Raw genomic sequence first — 17,082 nt, 5'->3', positions numbered from 1 at the left:
TTTTTAGTGTGAAATTTATCTCATTTGAGAACATTTTTTACAAGTTGATACTTTAATGATAAACTTTAGTCAAGTTCAGAATGTGATAATTAAGTAACAAAGTGGAATGAACTTTAGCCAATCATATTTATTTTTCAAAAATATTTTAAATTTAATAATATATTTTTATCATATCAATTTTTTTCACTTTTATAAATATTAAATTTAATAATAATAATATATTGTTTGTTCCATTGCATAATTATACAGGTTATTTATCAGTTGTTTTTTTTAAATGACTTTCTTCTGTGGCTACACAATTAATTAAAAAAATTTTTACAGGCCATGGGGTGTTTGTTGTACAAACTATGTTTTTTCAATTTACCATTTGGTGAAAGTGCATTGGCTATCCAAAGTGGTAACTTTACCATTCCAGATAATTCTAAATATTCTAAACATATGCATTCCTTAATTCGTAAGTACAGGTTTTGAATAATATAAACTAAACAGATAAAAATAATTGAAAATTTTTTCTTTTTGAAAGGTTATATGTTGGAGCCTGATGCAGACAAAAGACCAGATATTTTTCAAGTTTCTTTTGTATCATTTACAATAGCAGGAAAGGAGTGTCCTGTACCAAATTTAAAGGTGTAGTTTTATAGAAAAAATTTTTAACCTAATTTATTAAGTAAATATTTACTCAAATTTAATATTTTATAGAGAGATACATTTATACAATTTAGATGATGATTATATTTTGAATTCAAATATTTAAAGAATATGAAAATTTATACAGCACACATTCAATATTCTAGTCCTTTAACCTGCAATCACATGTAGTAGTGGAGATTTTATATAGCTACTACTTTTTTGTGGACATTTTTACCAAATTAAGTTACTTAGCTTTTCTTCCATATCCTCATCATGCTGTCCACCTGTGAAAAATTTCAATCAAAAAACTTTTTTGTTTATCACAGGCCCTCAGAAAATCACTGCCTTATGCATGTGATCACATACAAATTTCCTTATTTTTATGTGATTGTATGCATAATATGGCAATTTTCCACACTGATGTCTTCAGAAATGTTGAGGAGGACTCTCATGATTGCTGCAAGAGGTAGGCATGACATCATGGATTGTCAACTATGCATGACATAATGATATGTGGTCTGCAAGTTGCTATGACCACAAATGCTTGTCTTCATACCATAGCCTGGGATGATAAACACCAAAAACATTTCAATTTTTGATGGCTACATTTTGTGTGCAAAAAATACAGAAAAGTAATTTTCTGGTCTGTTTGAGAAACACCTCAGCCCTCCCATCATTTATGAGAAACAAGTTCAGCTGGAAATTAGTCCATGCTATTACAAATTTTGAAGGGCTCCCTATGGGAGTCTGGTCAAGGATATTATTCTGTATTCTGTAAACTAAACAATGTATAATGTTGAAATTTGGCACATGCAAAAAAGACATGTTACAGGATTTTTCAGAACACCAAATTCAAGAAACAAATTATGTGCAGTGTAATTATGTTTGAGAAATCAGCAGAAAATTGCCATGTTATGCATATGATCCTGTAAAAAGAAAAACTGAATATGAATACAAGTTAGAAGACATAGATAAACAATATATAGCATTTAAATTATAATAGATGTAATTTTTTATAATTCAATAATTATTTCAAATTCTGTTTCCTTATTCAGTTTTTACCTATTTATAACATTCTTGATATTCTACAGAATTCACCCATTCCAGATATTGCATCCCTTCCAGTACCAAATGTTGAAAGTGAAGCAAAGAAAGCAATTTCAAAACCACAGAGGTGAGATTTACAATAATAATAATAATTGTCTAAAATCAAAAACTTAAATTATAAATTAAATTGTTAGGTTAATTACAACACCAATTGTGGAAGGAACATCAGTTGCGCCTCGGCAGCGGCCAAAGGGCTCTCAACCTCCAACAGTTGGGGGTTTACCTCTTTTATCACAGGCAAGTTTAACTCCAAGTAAACGCTTAACACCTACTCCAACTACACCCCAGGGTGAGGATTGATTTTTTTTCCTTTAAGATTTTAACTTCATATTTAATTTTTATATTTAAAGAATATTAATAAACTGAAAAATGTATAGTTACTGTATATTCACACACACACACACACAGTTTCTTCACTAAATAAAAATATTTAAGAGTTTTATATTTTCTAGAGTGTAACAGTTGTGAAAGAGTTCTTTATCTAGATTAACTACCACATAAAATAATTTTTTTTATGCTGATAAAATTTAGTCAATACAATATGATTAATTTTAAAAAATCTGAATTAAAAATTCTTATATAATAATACTAAAAACAAACAATAGCCAAGTAATTGCAGTTAAATTCTGAAGCAGTTTCTAAACCCTAGAAAATGATTAACTATGCATATATTCTCTAAATCTAGTGTCATGTAAGCATTTTTTTCACTAAATTAATATTAACATTTAATGCCTTGTTTTCAGAAGCATTTTCAGCATTCATATTGGTGTTCCAAGAGAATTAAACAATATACCTGTAGAATCATTTTGCTCGAACATTCACAGATTTTTCAATGTTCATTCAAGTGCATACTTTAAAAAAATATATTTTGAAGATTGACAAATAATTTTTTTTTTTTAAATCTAAATGCAGGGAAAAGACAATTCTTTTCAGATGCATCTTGTAAAATATTCAAATAATGACTGTTTTAGAAAAATTTCTGTATATTAGTAATATAGTTTTTGAGATATTATTGCTACATCAATAAAGAAATTTAATAGACAAAAAGCATGAGGTATAGAATAAAACAAAATTTTTATTACACATTAATCAGTATATATGTATATAATTACTAAAGCATTTCAAAAAGTCTATATGTATAATGCAATATTTTTGAACATTAAAATAATAATTTTCCAATAAGGGTTAAAAAGACTTTTAAATGAAATATTCCTAGAATTGTTAATGAAGATAAACTGTTTTTCACACACATTTTAATAGGAACATTTCAAAAACAAATAAGTTTATTGTAAGATTAATTAAAATTAATTACTTGACTTACTTTAAGAAGAAAAATTTAATGAGTTGTTTTTAATCAAAAAATAATTTTGAGTCTTTATTTGTACTACTAAAGAAATTTATAGATGCAGTTATTACATTTAGAACTATTACTTAGTTCTAATTTTTTAATACTCTTAAAAAAAGCTTCTTACATTTTTTAAAATCTTTGCAATAATCTAAAGATCTCAATTTCTTCTAGAAGGGATGGTGAGAACAATATTAAATAACACTTTTGGTCGTCTTTATGTTCACACTTAATTTTTTATGCAATAATTAGCTTATTATAGTAAATCTTTTGTTTTTGAAAATATTTTATACATTTCAATCACAAAGTAACATTTAGATGTTAGAAAATTTTTAAAAATTATTTAAATTATTTTTAACCTGATTGTAACTAGAAAATAGTAGTAACTTTTAATTAAAAGTTTTAAGGGTATTTTCACCAATGACCTGGAAAATGATAAAATGGATACACTACAGTAATTTACTACAATCAGTTTTCCTAAGCTTTAGTAGGTTATAATGCTGAAATTGTTATTACGGGAAATGAGCTTATAAAATTTCATGATAGTGCAGTATACAGCAGTGTAGTCTTTCGTAAATTACTGAATACAGTAATATAATGTATGGTGTCACAAACACTCCCAAATATTGAAAAACTCATTTATAATTTTGATATAATTGTTCAATATTGTCAAGAAAATTTAAATTATATAATTTTTCAAAAATTTGTCTAGTGAGTTATGCAAAGTTCAAATTATTGGGAGTTTAATGTAATACAAAAAATAATCTAAAATAATTAGATAATAAACTAAAATCGATTTAAGTATTGATATTTCTTGTAGTCCTATCTCCCTGTATAAATATAAACTATTCTTATAAAAGAATAGTTTATATTTTGAATTCAAGTTTTGATATATATAATCCAAATTTTGAAATATAAAAACTGATTCTACTTGCATTTCAATTTCCAGATAATTATTAAATTATGAAATCAAATTTATTTTAATTTTATCATCATCAAATCTGTGGAGTAACATAAATATGCATTTTAGTACTTATGAAACCATGCTGGTAATTGTTTTTCAACTCTAACACCAACTATATAGTGTATTCACTTGGTTTACAAAGATCTGTGATTTGAAGTTGACTGAAGAGGGGCATGAATAGCCTGAAACATGTACAAACATTAAGTACACATATCAACTAAATAAAAATAATGATGAGATTTGCCTTGTGTCCGAGTGAATACACTATATACTTGGTGTTCGAGTTGCATAAATATGCATATCATAGAATTATAGATCTTGAATTTTTTAAGCATAAATATGCTGTATAAAAAAATTCTCAAATGAAGAACATATTTAAAAGAGATGATTTTCATATATGTAATGAAAATATATAAAAATCATATAGAAATATTTCTACATCAAAAAGTTTATATTTTCAATAAATATTCTGATATAAAAAAAAAATATTTTTAGAAAGAAAAATGAATTCATTTTTCTTTATTTACAGACGGTGGATCCAATACTTCTATAACATCTCGTATGTCTAATGTCACATCGCAATTACTAACACCTCATCATTCAAAATCTGCTGTACAATCTCCTGCTGGTATAACACCTCCATCTACAAATGTACTAACCAGTCCTGGTGGAGACAGTACTGTTACTCTTACCTCATCTACTTCTGCTCCAGGTTCTTCCACAACTACACCATCACAATCTGCTAGCACTCAGATTGGACATGTGGATCTTTTTCCTCCAACCAATTATCAAGATCCATTTTACAGTGATAATAAACAAAACTTACAAGGAAATAATGGTACAATTTCTGTATTAAATAAAACAGAAAAAGAAAGTACTGCAACATTATTGCAAAATGCAGACCATCTTGTTCATTCAGTTATGTCTGTAACACCTCCACCTTCTCCAACTCTCAGTCAACATAGTCATCATCGTAGAAATGCCAGTGATACTTCTGCCTTCAATAAGTAAGTATTACTATAACACTTTATTTTTAATAAAGTTATAAAGGATTACTATAAATAATGTACATTTATATATAGGAATGTTGCTAAAGAAATCACTCAGTTTTTGACTCCATATGAAACTTCGCAAAACCATTCTAGTTCTGCTTCTAAACCTCAGGCTGGTGATTTAAAGTCCAGTCAATGGAATCCATTTGAAGATGGTCAAAACTCAGAAGATCATTTGTTTGGTCAGGAGTTTGATAAAATCAGAAGAGGTTCACAAAGTAGTAAGTAAATGCTTAAATTTATAATTCTCTACATTATGGAATTATAAATTTAAGATTGTTTCAGTTTATAAAAATCTAAATTATGATAATGATTGAAATTAGACCTAAACTTTTTAATATCAAATATGTACTGTAATGCAAACATTAATATTAAAAAAAAAGAAAAAATTAGGTAGTGTGTGTGTGTATATATATATAATCTAAACACAAATGTCTATTACAGATCTTAAAAAGTAATGAAACAAAATGCAGAAGTAGGTAATACATCAAGAGTAATTTTGTTTCATCATTTTTATTATCTTTTCTAGCAAAGATTTACTAAAGAATATTTGTATACACAAATTTATCTACAGTAGAGCATCAGTTAACCAAAAGTGTTCCAGTTGGCAAATTCATTTCTCTGCTAGTGCTGTGGTGATGCAGCACTCTCCTCCTCCTGCCAAGGCCTACTTTAATGTACTACTTTATGTAAGATATATATTTGTAAGATATGTGATAAAAAATGTATACAGTACAGTTAATATATATTTAATATATTTTTTCATAAATGATCAGTTATCCAAACAACCCCAGTCCAACTGTTTTGGATAATCGATGCTCTACTGTATTTGTAAAACAGACAAATTTTGTTTTTAATAATTTCTAAATTTTAATTTTCCAAAACTTTTAAAATTTTATAATTTTAGAATTTAGATTATTTTTAAGTTTAAAAAACAAAATTATCAAAAAATTATGTAATGCACATTACATAAGACTGACTTGAATGGAAGTTAAAATTTATATAATAATCCTTATATTTAGTGACTTTTAATCAAATAAAGATTTCAGTTTTGGAAAGTTTCTACTAGATATCAGTTTTTAGCAAAATAACACAATACATTAATTTCATACTTTACAATTATGATTAAGAAAAAAAACAAAGGAAATTCAAGATCCTGAGAGGAGAAGTCAAAGGAAAATTTTTCTGGTTTTGATGAATAAGTAATGACAGTGATTTGAAGATATTGTAGGACATTAAGAAACGTTATAGAATGAAATAATTGATGGTGATGTGTTTCATTGAAAAGTATGTAGCAAAGTGGCAATTGGACTGAACAATAAGCAAGGGAAAAGTTGCTTTTTCCATTTATAATGTGGAGCAACTAAGGTTTCAAATTATGTTAATTAGTTGTAGAATTCATAAGCATATCATTTGAAATCATTCAAGCAACACTAATAAACAAAGAGACTATGAGAAATATTGTTGTATAAATTTTAGAATTTTCCTGCTTCAGCATTTGGTTATTATATTTTTGTAAATTTTTTCAGATAACTATCAATGTTACAAAATATCTTTAATTTAGGTATTTCTAATGTAAAGAGTAGAGAAAGCCTAGTCATGAGTGCTTCTGATTTGATTGACTCAGACCCATTTGGAGCAGCTCCTTTCAGTTCAGCAAGTAAGAATATTAAACTTGCAATTGAATTCAGACTCTAAAACTAAAGCTTAAATATATTTTTTGTTCACTAATTTTTATTAATGAAAGGGTTTTAAATAAATTTTAAAAATTATTAAATATAGGTGCAAAATCAAGTGGAAAAGAAAAAACGTTTCAATCTGAACAGATGTCAACAGCACCTTTAACTGGAACAGGTAAAGTAATTTAGCATAAATATTTATATAATATTTCTTATATATTAGCTATAAGTGTGTCTTTTCAAATTGAAATTTTTAGTTGCTTCTGCCGACCGTGATATATCATGCTACGTTCCACTATATTCCGAAGGTGATGTTGACGGAGAATTAAGGCAGCGTCACAGTAGTGAAAATTCCAGTGCCTCTCGCGAAGGAAGTCAAAGCATACACAGCAAGCGATCTAGCAAAGAAATCTTTGGTGCTTCATTTGTTAAGATTCCAATAGAAGATAGATCAAAATATGAAAAATTATTAGATTTTGATGAGGAGGAACAAAAAATGATTCCTGTTACTCACGAAGATAGTGATTCAATTGGCTCGGCAAGCGATCTTAGAGCTCAAGTCGATTCTAGTGAAGAAGAAGATATTTGTTCCGACACGTCAGATAAAGACGAACAAGAATATCCAAAGACAGCTGAAAACTTATCATTTACCGACAGCAGTGCTACAGAGAAGACCAGAAAACTTTCGGAATCCACGAAAGGATCTTATCAAGACGTTTTCATTGGCCATTGGGAAGGAGATAAACCTCTTTTAGAAGACGATGAATTGTCAGATGGAGAACAAAAACAAATATTATCAGAAAGACAAAACTTTTCAGAAATTCCAGTTTCTACCGATAAAGAGAAACATTCTGATGTGTTTGGGGCTGCTCCTTTCAAAAAATCCTCTTCCATTACATCTAAAAGTTCACTTATTAATAGTGAAACGGATGAAATTGATGTGTTTGCACAAGCTCCTTTTAGAAAGCCCAATACAAAAATTTTATCAGAAACAAGAAAATTGCGTTTACAAAAGAAGAAATCGAAAGATGATCCAAAAGAAGAAATCAAGCCAGAAAATCCAGACATAACAAATATGGAACAAGCGAGACTACCTCTTACTTATAATCAAGTAACTCCTATCAATACCGAAAAGCCTCTGTCTTCACCTGTGCAGCAGATATCAAAGTGGAAAGATAAGGATTTGTTTGGTTCAGCTCCGTTTTCTCAAATTTCAAATTCCTTATCGGGATCAAATAAATCTATCCAAAATAGCCCAAAAATAAGCTACCAGAATATTGGAAAAGTTCAAAAGCATAGTTCTAGTGAAATTAGAGTTCCCTCGCAGATTATAATTGGAAGCAAACAGAGATCGGTAGTTACTGTACCTCCAATTACAACAAACAGATCGCAGGTAAACGGAAGCCAAGATTTATTCGGTGCTATACCATTCAATAACATGGCAACTCAATTAGTCGGTACAAACAATTTCCCGGCGGCAGGAAAAAGCGTAAGAGTTTCGGAAATTTGTCACACCTCGACCGTCGACAACGGTAACATCCCTCAAAATTCATCTAGTTCCTTCAGTTGTGATCCCAACGGGAAAAAACTGACAACCCGCGACAAATCTCACTATCACGATTATATCGAAGAAGACAGCATCGCCCACGATGAAAACGTAAACGTGCTTCCATCAAAACACTACACTCAAATCAAATCAAGTAGAAGAACTAAGCACTCAAAGAAGAAAGAAGCACGAGATAAGGCTAGTAGTAACAACGCATTCTCAAACATGAGTTTCGAAGACATCGGCAGCGACGAGGACAAGAGCGTTCTCAACCGTTCTTTCACCAGAGACCAAAACTCGGGTAGCAACAAGTCTACTCATTCGATTAAAAAGACACTGACATGAATACATTTCTAATATTAAACCTTTTCCACACTACTATCGACAGCCGGCATATATTGGTAGAAAGCAGAAATATAATTACGAAGAAATTTTCCAAATCCATTACTTTTTAGATGGACACAGATTATATTTATGCAAAACGAAGACTTCGCATCCGTGCGGTTACAACTCGGGAGAAGCAAAAAATATCGCAGCATCCGACTCACACGTGTACATACATATACGAGTTGTATTTAGATCTAAAGAAAATACAACAATTAAACACACGTTCTTGCATTAGCCAATAGTTTAATGTGATAAGAATCTATACAGTTTGACAATTTTGCACGAGTATAAAGGCATTGCCACCTTCGAGACATATGAATTTGTGCAGGCACAACTGGTTTAAAATGCTAATCCTTGTTTTGTTTTACTTTAGATCTTGCTTGTTCTTTCCAAATGCGAATTTTAAGAAATTTTTTTTCAAATTTTTATAACCGATTTCATTTTGTTTTAATGGCCCAATCAGGGAGAGGTGGGTTTAGATTTATTTGACATTTATGCCAAGACTAATTGTGATAAAAGTGCGTGTTGACTAGGGCTCGTTAACGGGACAAACAAAAGTCGTTACTACTTGATGGGTGTGGTGCATCGACAGACACAGCACGAAGGGAATAGAAACCAATCCATAAATATTCCTTTACAGTCGTCGTCCGGATCGTACGCAAGCAGACGGTGCCACTTGTATTTTTGTTCGCAGCTGCATTCGTTGTTGCATTTCTTAGTTTGTACGGATCTAGAGGGGAAAGAAAGTGATTGACATATCATTTTCTTAAAGAGAAAAATTCGATCAATTCAAAAATTGTCACTTACTGGCACACTTCCTGCTGAATGGCCTGCTGGAGATGTTGCGTATTGACGATGGCACGAATTTTCCCCGCACTGTTGGAAGCCCAATAGGGAGTGACTATTTCCACTGCAGATTCGCAAGCATCTATCCTGTAATTGTAAAAGTGACTGTACAGTTGTGTGTAAAACAATAACTGTAAAGATCAAAACTTTATTCCCCCCTTATAATTTTCCAATCGATTTTGAAACAATTATTTTTTATCAATTTGTAAATGTCAAACAATCTTGTTTCTTAAATGAAGAAAATACGAGAGAAATTATTAAAAAAAAAAAAAAAAGTATATATATATTGTAATTTCTAAATAGTTGTTTCATCAAATAATTTATTACAAAGAAGCAAGAGTGTAAGCAATAATGGTTAATAAAATTAAATATTATTATTATAAATATTTTTGATTTTTTTTTAATGCAGATTATAAAATGGCGAAAAGCTTAATCGTCATTACTATATTTTATTTATTACATACAATTAATAGTACAATAACTAAAAATTTTTAAATTTTGACGTCATCGTTACGTACGTCTCACACGTGACCACCTATCGGAAAGATTTCTTATTCCGAGGGGGAAAAAAAGAAATCAATTTCGAACGGACGAACAAAGACACTAAAAATAGTTCAACGAACTGATAAAACCGGTTACGTCGGCAGAATTTTAGCGAATAAAAAAAAAAACGCTAAAGAGCGGCGTAAACAAGGGAACGACCGGCTCTGCGGTACGTTTATCGTATGACGTAACTTTTCCCAGCCACGTCAGAGGGTCAGACGATCGACTGCAATCTTCCGAGTCGGAAGCGAAGTTCGATTGTTCCATCGATATGACCCTGTGGAAACACGTATTGTCTTGGAACAAATCGAACCGTATACAGGACGTAATCCGATTCGTAATATCAAACGCTTACTTCGATTTAACGATTTTTGGCTTTACACCGTTCAGCACCTCCGCAATCACTCGTCGAAAGTGCCAGGGAGGGGGTGTGAAGCCTCCTCTATCGACTCCTTTAGTTACGAGTTGTGTTCGTACCTCGTAGCTTGGTTTCTATGTAGGAGGCGCTAAATCTCACTCCCCCTATTGGAATTTCCTTAAAGTATCGGGTAGAAAATTGGTTTGTCGCCGCCGTCGTCGTCGATCTTTTCGCAGGTAATTTGCCTTACTTTAAACGAATATTAATAATAAAATTACGATTTGTATTATATACAACATATAGGCCCGTAAAATAACGTTATTTTAAAACATTTAGACAAATGACGCAGTTAGAAAATTGAATTTTTCTAACTGCGTCATTAGCAAAATTTACTGCAGGCGGAAGGAAATACGTCATTGTCTACTAAAACTGCACATGCGCGGTAGTTGACGAGATGAGATTTGTGCCCCGGGAACACTAACGACGTTACTTTGAATACAAAGCATAAGAATAGTTTTATGTCGTAACAAATAATTGTAAGCAAATAAAAGGATGTAACATTTTGAAGTCTCTTTTGTAATCATTTTGTGGCGGATGAAAAATTAGTTTGAGTAGGCCTGAGGGCCAAAAGAGAGAGAGAGAGAAGGATTTAATTAATGTTGTTAAAGTGACATTAATTAAGTTGCGTTATTGTATTGAAGAAAGTGCGAGACGGGCACGCCTTACTAAATCTGAGCCTAAGGGGGGGACCGGGTGGTAGTTAATCCGCCGATTTAAAGCGTGGTATATCTTCGTTAACTTAATGGAAAATCTTTATGTAAGAAAACTTCTTTTAAATTGCAACTTACAACAGAAGGAAACATTGTAACTCTACGCCACACGCCTGACAAACGAGTTTCTCTTATTCGAGGTGTTTTTGAAAAGTCGCCCCTGCTAATGTATACTGTTGTAGCCTACTACTTGTGGATTCTAATTATTTAACTGCATAGAAAATAAATATACTGATTTCTAACTAAATAGTCTTGTATGTTAATAAAGAACTATATTAAATATATTAAATAAAAATGTGTCGAGAGTTCTGGCAATCCATCTTCGAAGCGAGAGATAAATAACGGCGGCACTTCCTGTTTACTAGACCTGTGATTCTGGTGAGCTACAAATGTATTTCTGCATACAGTCGACCCCCTATAACACTGTTGATTATTCCATTTTATATGAATTCCATGTTGTACGAGTCACTTAGATTTTACAAATACGTGTGCCGGGCTGTAAACGGCTCACGTATTTGTAAAATCTAAGTGACTCGTACAACATGGAATTCATATAAAATGGAATAATCAACAGTGTTATAGGGGGTCGACTGTATGCAGAAATACATTTGTAGCTCACCAGAATCACAGGTCTAGTAAACAGGAAGTGCCGCCGTTATTTATCTCTCGCTTCGAAGATGGATTGCCAGAACTCTCGACACATTTTTATTTAATATATTTAATATAGTTCTTTATTAACATACAAGACTATTTAGTTAGAAATCAGTATATTTATTTTCTATGCAGTTAAATAATTAGAATCCACAAGTAGTAGGCTACAACAGTATACATTAGCAGGGGCGACTTTTCAAAAACACCTCGAATAAGAGAAACTCGTTTGTCAGGCGTGTGGCGTAGAGTTACAATGTTTCCTTCTGTTGTAAGTTGCAATTTAAAAGAAGTTTTCTTACATAAAGATTTTCCATTAAGTTAACGAAGATATACCACGCTTTAAATCGGCGGATTAACTACCACCCGGTCCCCCCCTTAGGCTCAGATTTAGTAAGGCGTGCCCGTCTCGCACTTTCTTCAATACAATAACGCAACTTAATTAATGTCACTTTAACAACATTAATTAAATCCTTCTCTCTGTCTCTCTTTTGGCCCTCAGGCCTACTCAAACTAATTTTTCATCCGCCACAAAATGATTACAAAAGAGACTTCAAAATGTTACATCCTTTTATTTGCTTACAATTATTTGTTACGACATAAAACTATTCTTATGCTTTGTATTCAAAGTAACGTCGTTAGTGTTCCCGGGGCACAAATCTCATCTCGTCAACTACCGCGCATGTGCAGTTTTAGTAGACAATGACGTATTTCCTTCCGCCTGCAGTAAATTTTGCTAATGACGCAGTTAGAAAAATTCAATTTTCTAACTGCGTCATTTGTCTAAATGTTTTAAAATAACGTTATTTTACGGGCCTATATGTTGTATATAATACAAATCGTAATTTTATTATTAATATTCGTTTAAAGTAAGGCAAATTACCTGCGAAAAGATCGACGACGACGGCGGCGACAAACCAATTTTCTACCCGATACTTTAAGGAAATTCCAATAGGGGGAGTGAGATTTAGCGCCTCCTACATAGAAACCAAGCTACGAGGTACGAACACAACTCGTAACTAAAGGAGTCGATAGAGGAGGCTTCACACCCCCTCCCTGGCACTTTCGACGAGTGATTGCGGAGGTGCTGAACGGTGTAAAGCCAAAAATCGTTAAATCGAAGTAAGCGTTTGATATTACGAATCGGATTACGTCCTGTATACGGTTCGATTTGTTCCACGACAATACGTGTTTCCACAGGGTCATATCAATGGAACAATCGAACTTCGCTTCCGACTCGGAAGATTGCAGTCGATCGTCTGACCCTCTGACGTGGCTGGGAAAAGTTACGTCATACGATAAACGTACCGCAGAGCCGGTCGTTCGCTTGTTTACGCCGCTCTTTAGCGTTTTTTTTTTATTCGCTAAAATTCTGCCGACGTAACCGGTTTTATCAGTTCGTTGAACTATTTTTAGTGTCTTTGTTCGTCCGTTCGAAATTGATTTCTTTTTTTCCCCCTCGGAATAAGAAATCTTTCCGATAGGTGGTCACGTGTGAGACGTACGTAACGATGACGTCAAAATTTAAAAANTACAATTCTATAAAATTACTTTTAATCATATTTACTTAATTAACTCTAATCTGATAGTTTGTTTCCCGGAATTTGAACCAATTCCAATGTATTTAAGACAGTTTAAAGACGCCATTAAAAACATGTTAAACCTTCCAGCTGTGAGTGTTGTTTTCGATACATGTAAACAAATAATCAACTCTCGAAAAAAATCCGAGGTATTGTATATATATTTATTAAAAACTTAATTTAAATTTGACCAAATTTAAGAAAACACGTTATGTAATATTTATTTAGTATCATCCACCAGATCTGCTACAGACTATGATAGATGCCGAAGGCGATTCGGAATATGAAGCGAAAAAACTTAGTGTCGACGAAGTTAGTGCTAATGCCACCATTTTTATAGTAGCCAGGTGATTTTTATATTTTATTTAAATTCAAAAACATTATTTATTAAATATATAATGTTTTTTGTTTTCTTTAAATTTGAATTTTCTAGTTATGATAATACTAGCAATACATTAGGATGGAGTACATATTATCTTGCTCATCATCCCGAAGCCCAAGATAAAGCTTTACAAGAAATAAATGATAACATTAAAAATCACGTAATTATAACATTTTTTAGTTATTTTTCTGAATAAATATAAATTAAATATTGTTTATTTGTTAATTACTTTTGGGTTACTTATTATATTTAATAAAACTTTAATAGGAAGCTATCCAATATACAGATTTAGTCAAATTAAAATACTTGGATCAAGTCTTATCGGAAACACTTCGTTTAACACCATTGCCAATAGTGTAAGTTGCATTTTTATTATTATTTTTATTTATGTTATTATGGTTATATAAATTATGTTCTTGAATTTAATTTTTGCTTTTTCAGTGCGATAAATAGAATATGTAAGGAAGATTTTCGATATAAAGATGTGACCATTCCAAAAGGAGCCGTTGTACTTGTTCCTGTGCCTATCCTTCAAAAAGACTCTAATTACTGGAAAGATCCGGAGAAATTTGATCCCGAAAGGTGACATTTTATATTGAAATAAAATATAACCAAAAATAAAAATACAATTTTTTAAAAAAGGTGTTAAGTTTACATAATTTTTTTTAATACTTAGTTTAAAACATTATTCTTGTACTACTTTGTATTTGATTCCATAAATTTTAAACAAAACTTGGAAATCTGTTGTGTTAGAATAGTATAAAGAGTTAATAATCAATATATATTATAAAGGTAAGTGTGCAATGTGCATGCCACTAAAACTCAAAAACGANTCCGTTTTATATGAATTCCATGTTGTACGAGTCACTTAGATTTTACAAATACGTGTGCCGGGCTGTAAACGGCTCACGTATTTGTAAAATCTAAGTGACTCGTACAACACGGAATTCATATAAAACGGAATAATCAACAGTGTTATAGGGGGTCGACTGTATATGTATGTTACGGGTAATGATGCGAGTTTACGAAATTCCGAGTTAGCGGAGGGGGGGCGATTTCTTCGACCACGTGAATATACAGTACAGTAATTTTTTACGGCCAGCTTTATACAGAGATTTTACTAAACTTTAGGTAATGTATTATATATAATTTACAATATATAGTAAATCATTTAAAATAACTTCTCCGCGCACGAACTACTAAAACATGCGACGAAAAATAACACTAACTGTAGAGAAACAGATGTACAGTACTGTACTTCTGAAGTTTCAAAGTTCTATATTTTAAATTATGCTAATAATTATGTACCTGTACAGATCAAGTGCGAGGAACACGATTATATTGGGCAGTGTATACGAGCTGCCTATTGTAAATGAAACGAATTCTACGTATTTTCGGATTGCTTACTTATAACCTCACGACTTTGTTCATTGGACACATGGACATAAGGTTCTTATAAGTAATTTACATCAAGTTTTTCTGTTGCCTGCATGCTATCAAAAGTCGCGGAGAGAGGAGGTCGTCCATGTTTGCTTTGGATCTTATACAAGGCTCTTTTTCATACCATCGGCCATTTTTAATGAACTACACTATCCTTTTCATACACAAGGATAGTGTAGTTCATAAAAAAAATGGCCGACGGTAATTTACATAGTAACAATATAGACACAAAAATGATAGTAGATACACTATAGTCTTATTTTACGCAGGGGCTACGTATCAGCTGTTACCGCATAAATTTTCCTCGCCCCGAGTATCCACCTCCTCCTCCTCCAGCTGATTGATGGTTGTAAATGGCTGCATAAGTGTCTATGGAAATAAATGTATCTAAAACGATGTTAATGTAACCATTTTAAGTTAACCCACCCTTAGTGTCATCGAATTGGAAATTTAGAGCGCAGAGAACTACTGGATGCTACTTGCTGTGGCCAAAACTCTACTTTGCACGTATATATCTCTGGTATATAATTTTATCACACCGTATCAAATATTCTACACCAATAATGAACAATTTCTATTCAGAAACAATCATTCGCCTTTGCGTAAAACAATACCATACTGTACTTGCTAAATTCAAATCATTCATACTGAATTCGATTCTCTTTGATAAAGTATCAATAAAATATGAGTGATCAGGCGCGTAGCCAGGTTTTTCTCCGGAGGGACCATCAATAATGTACTGTACCGTGCAAAGGATACAAAAATTTCTTTTTTCAGAGAAATTCGTTATCTTTATGAAATTTTATTCTGTCATCAGTAACACGAAAAGTAAAATAAAAAGAAGAAAAATAACGTTTTGGTACGTAGACAATATAGCAATACGAATTACTTGTCATTTCAAATAACCAATAATCATTCTATTATACTACAAATAGTCTGCACGCTATGGCCTAGTAGTACCATGTAACAAACAAACAATTTTGGAGGATCCGTTACTCCACGGACTCTCTCCCTGGCTACGCCTCTGAAATGATTTCTATTATTGTTTCTAGTTAAAGAACTACGTAATACTATGTAATATATTGAAAAAAGACAAAAATATCACATATAACTTGTTAGAGGACGACGAATAAGAAGGACGGGCTCTCTTTCCTCTCTTGTGAACTTCGTACTGATCCAGAGGAACGGGTGGAGTATCTTTCTCGTCTCCTTCGAACATATAATCACCAAACATTCTCTTCACTAACGCTTTGTTCTCATCGATGAACACCTCGATCTTCTCTCTGTCGGAAACGACACCTCGGTAAACAATTGCACTCGATTAATTGCCCCCTTTTTTTAAATTTAAATCGATAATCTCACCTGTCCAGACTCATTTCTCTTTGTCTCGTCTCTCCTCCATCTTTCGTTCGACTAAAGTAGGAGAGAAACAAGACAAAGAGTCTTAAATAAAGTCTCTTCTGCCGATAATAATAATAATAATAATCATAAGAAGAAGAAAAAAAAACTAGACGAGCCGTGCCGAAATTTTGATAAAACGGAATTTTTGATCGACTACGCGAGATTATTTATGCAAGTCGGAGAGAGTAAAGCTCGTTTCTATACAAAGAGAGGTATTATGACGTGAGAGGTCGACGACTGTAAGTGGTCAGAGTGGCTGACCTTTACCGAAAGAACATTCATAAATCACCTTTCGAATTGCATCTTAGGAGCTGCGTACGGGCGCAGCTTGCTTTTTTTTTTTCTATTAACCTTCCGTCATTTTTCAAACTTCTGCGAAACGTTCGTAAATTATTCCGCGCGGT

General features: G+C 32.0%; 3 protein-coding genes across 3 annotated transcripts; 2 read left to right on the top strand and 1 right to left on the bottom strand.

Annotated features, from left to right (window-relative positions):
* Positions 1-263: 263 nt before the first annotated feature.
* On the top strand, positions 264-8,783 carry LOC111633080 (BMP-2-inducible protein kinase-like). Its single transcript, XM_023377609.1, has 9 exons — positions 264-454; positions 524-627; positions 1,722-1,804; positions 1,872-2,026; positions 4,576-5,053; positions 5,129-5,319; positions 6,663-6,758; positions 6,881-6,952; positions 7,035-8,783. Exons 1-9 carry the CDS (start codon positions 325-327, stop codon positions 8,666-8,668), a joined length of 2,943 nt encoding a protein of 980 aa, XP_023233377.1. The 5' UTR covers positions 264-324; the 3' UTR covers positions 8,669-8,783.
* Positions 8,784-8,936: 153 nt separating this feature from the next.
* On the bottom strand, positions 8,937-10,874 carry LOC111633097 (protein spaetzle 3-like). The gene is made up of 4 exons (XM_023377628.1): positions 10,851-10,874; positions 10,455-10,591; positions 9,518-9,643; positions 8,937-9,440 (listed from the first exon to the last, which is right to left on the bottom strand). Exons 1-4 carry the CDS (start codon positions 10,872-10,874, stop codon positions 9,275-9,277), a joined length of 453 nt encoding a protein of 150 aa, XP_023233396.1. The 3' UTR covers positions 8,937-9,274.
* Positions 10,875-13,470: 2,596 nt separating this feature from the next.
* Positions 13,471-14,423, top strand: LOC111633096 (cytochrome P450 3A7-like). The gene is made up of 5 exons (XM_023377626.1): positions 13,471-13,604; positions 13,684-13,802; positions 13,889-13,997; positions 14,105-14,193; positions 14,279-14,423. Exons 1-5 carry the CDS (start codon positions 13,494-13,496, stop codon positions 14,421-14,423), a joined length of 573 nt encoding a protein of 190 aa, XP_023233394.1. The 5' UTR covers positions 13,471-13,493.
* Positions 14,424-17,082: the final 2,659 nt, after the last annotated feature.

Source organism: Centruroides sculpturatus, unplaced genomic scaffold (genome assembly GCF_000671375.1).
Source record: "Centruroides sculpturatus isolate CEXI.00-Female unplaced genomic scaffold, Cexi_2.0 scaffold478, whole genome shotgun sequence".
Taxonomy (NCBI): Eukaryota; Metazoa; Arthropoda; class Arachnida; order Scorpiones; family Buthidae; genus Centruroides; species Centruroides sculpturatus.
The sequence above is the reverse complement of the archived record's forward strand: the minus strand, read 5'-3'. Positions and strand labels throughout refer to the sequence as shown.

Coding starts and splice junctions, on each gene's coding strand:
- LOC111633080 (XM_023377609.1), top strand. CDS start 325: ATGGGGTGTTTGTTGTACAAACTATGTTTTTTCAATTTACCATTTGGT. Junction 5,320..6,662: donor CAGAAGAGGTTCACAAAGTA/GTAAGTAAATGC, acceptor TCTTTAATTTAG/GTATTTCTAATGTAAAGAGT. Junction 6,953..7,034: donor AGCACCTTTAACTGGAACAG/GTAAAGTAATTT, acceptor TGAAATTTTTAG/TTGCTTCTGCCGACCGTGAT.
- LOC111633097 (XM_023377628.1), bottom strand. CDS start 10,874: ATGACGTATTTCCTTCCGCCTGCA. Junction 10,592..10,850: donor CGTATTTCCTTCCGCCTGCA/GTAAATTTTGCT, acceptor CCTCCTACATAG/AAACCAAGCTACGAGGTACG. Junction 9,644..10,454: donor CCAAAAATCGTTAAATCGAA/GTAAGCGTTTGA, acceptor TTACAATTACAG/GATAGATGCTTGCGAATCTG.
- LOC111633096 (XM_023377626.1), top strand. CDS start 13,494: ATGTATTTAAGACAGTTTAAAGACGCCATTAAAAACATGTTAAACCTT. Junction 13,998..14,104: donor ATGATAACATTAAAAATCAC/GTAATTATAACA, acceptor AAACTTTAATAG/GAAGCTATCCAATATACAGA. Junction 14,194..14,278: donor TTAACACCATTGCCAATAGT/GTAAGTTGCATT, acceptor TTGCTTTTTCAG/TGCGATAAATAGAATATGTA.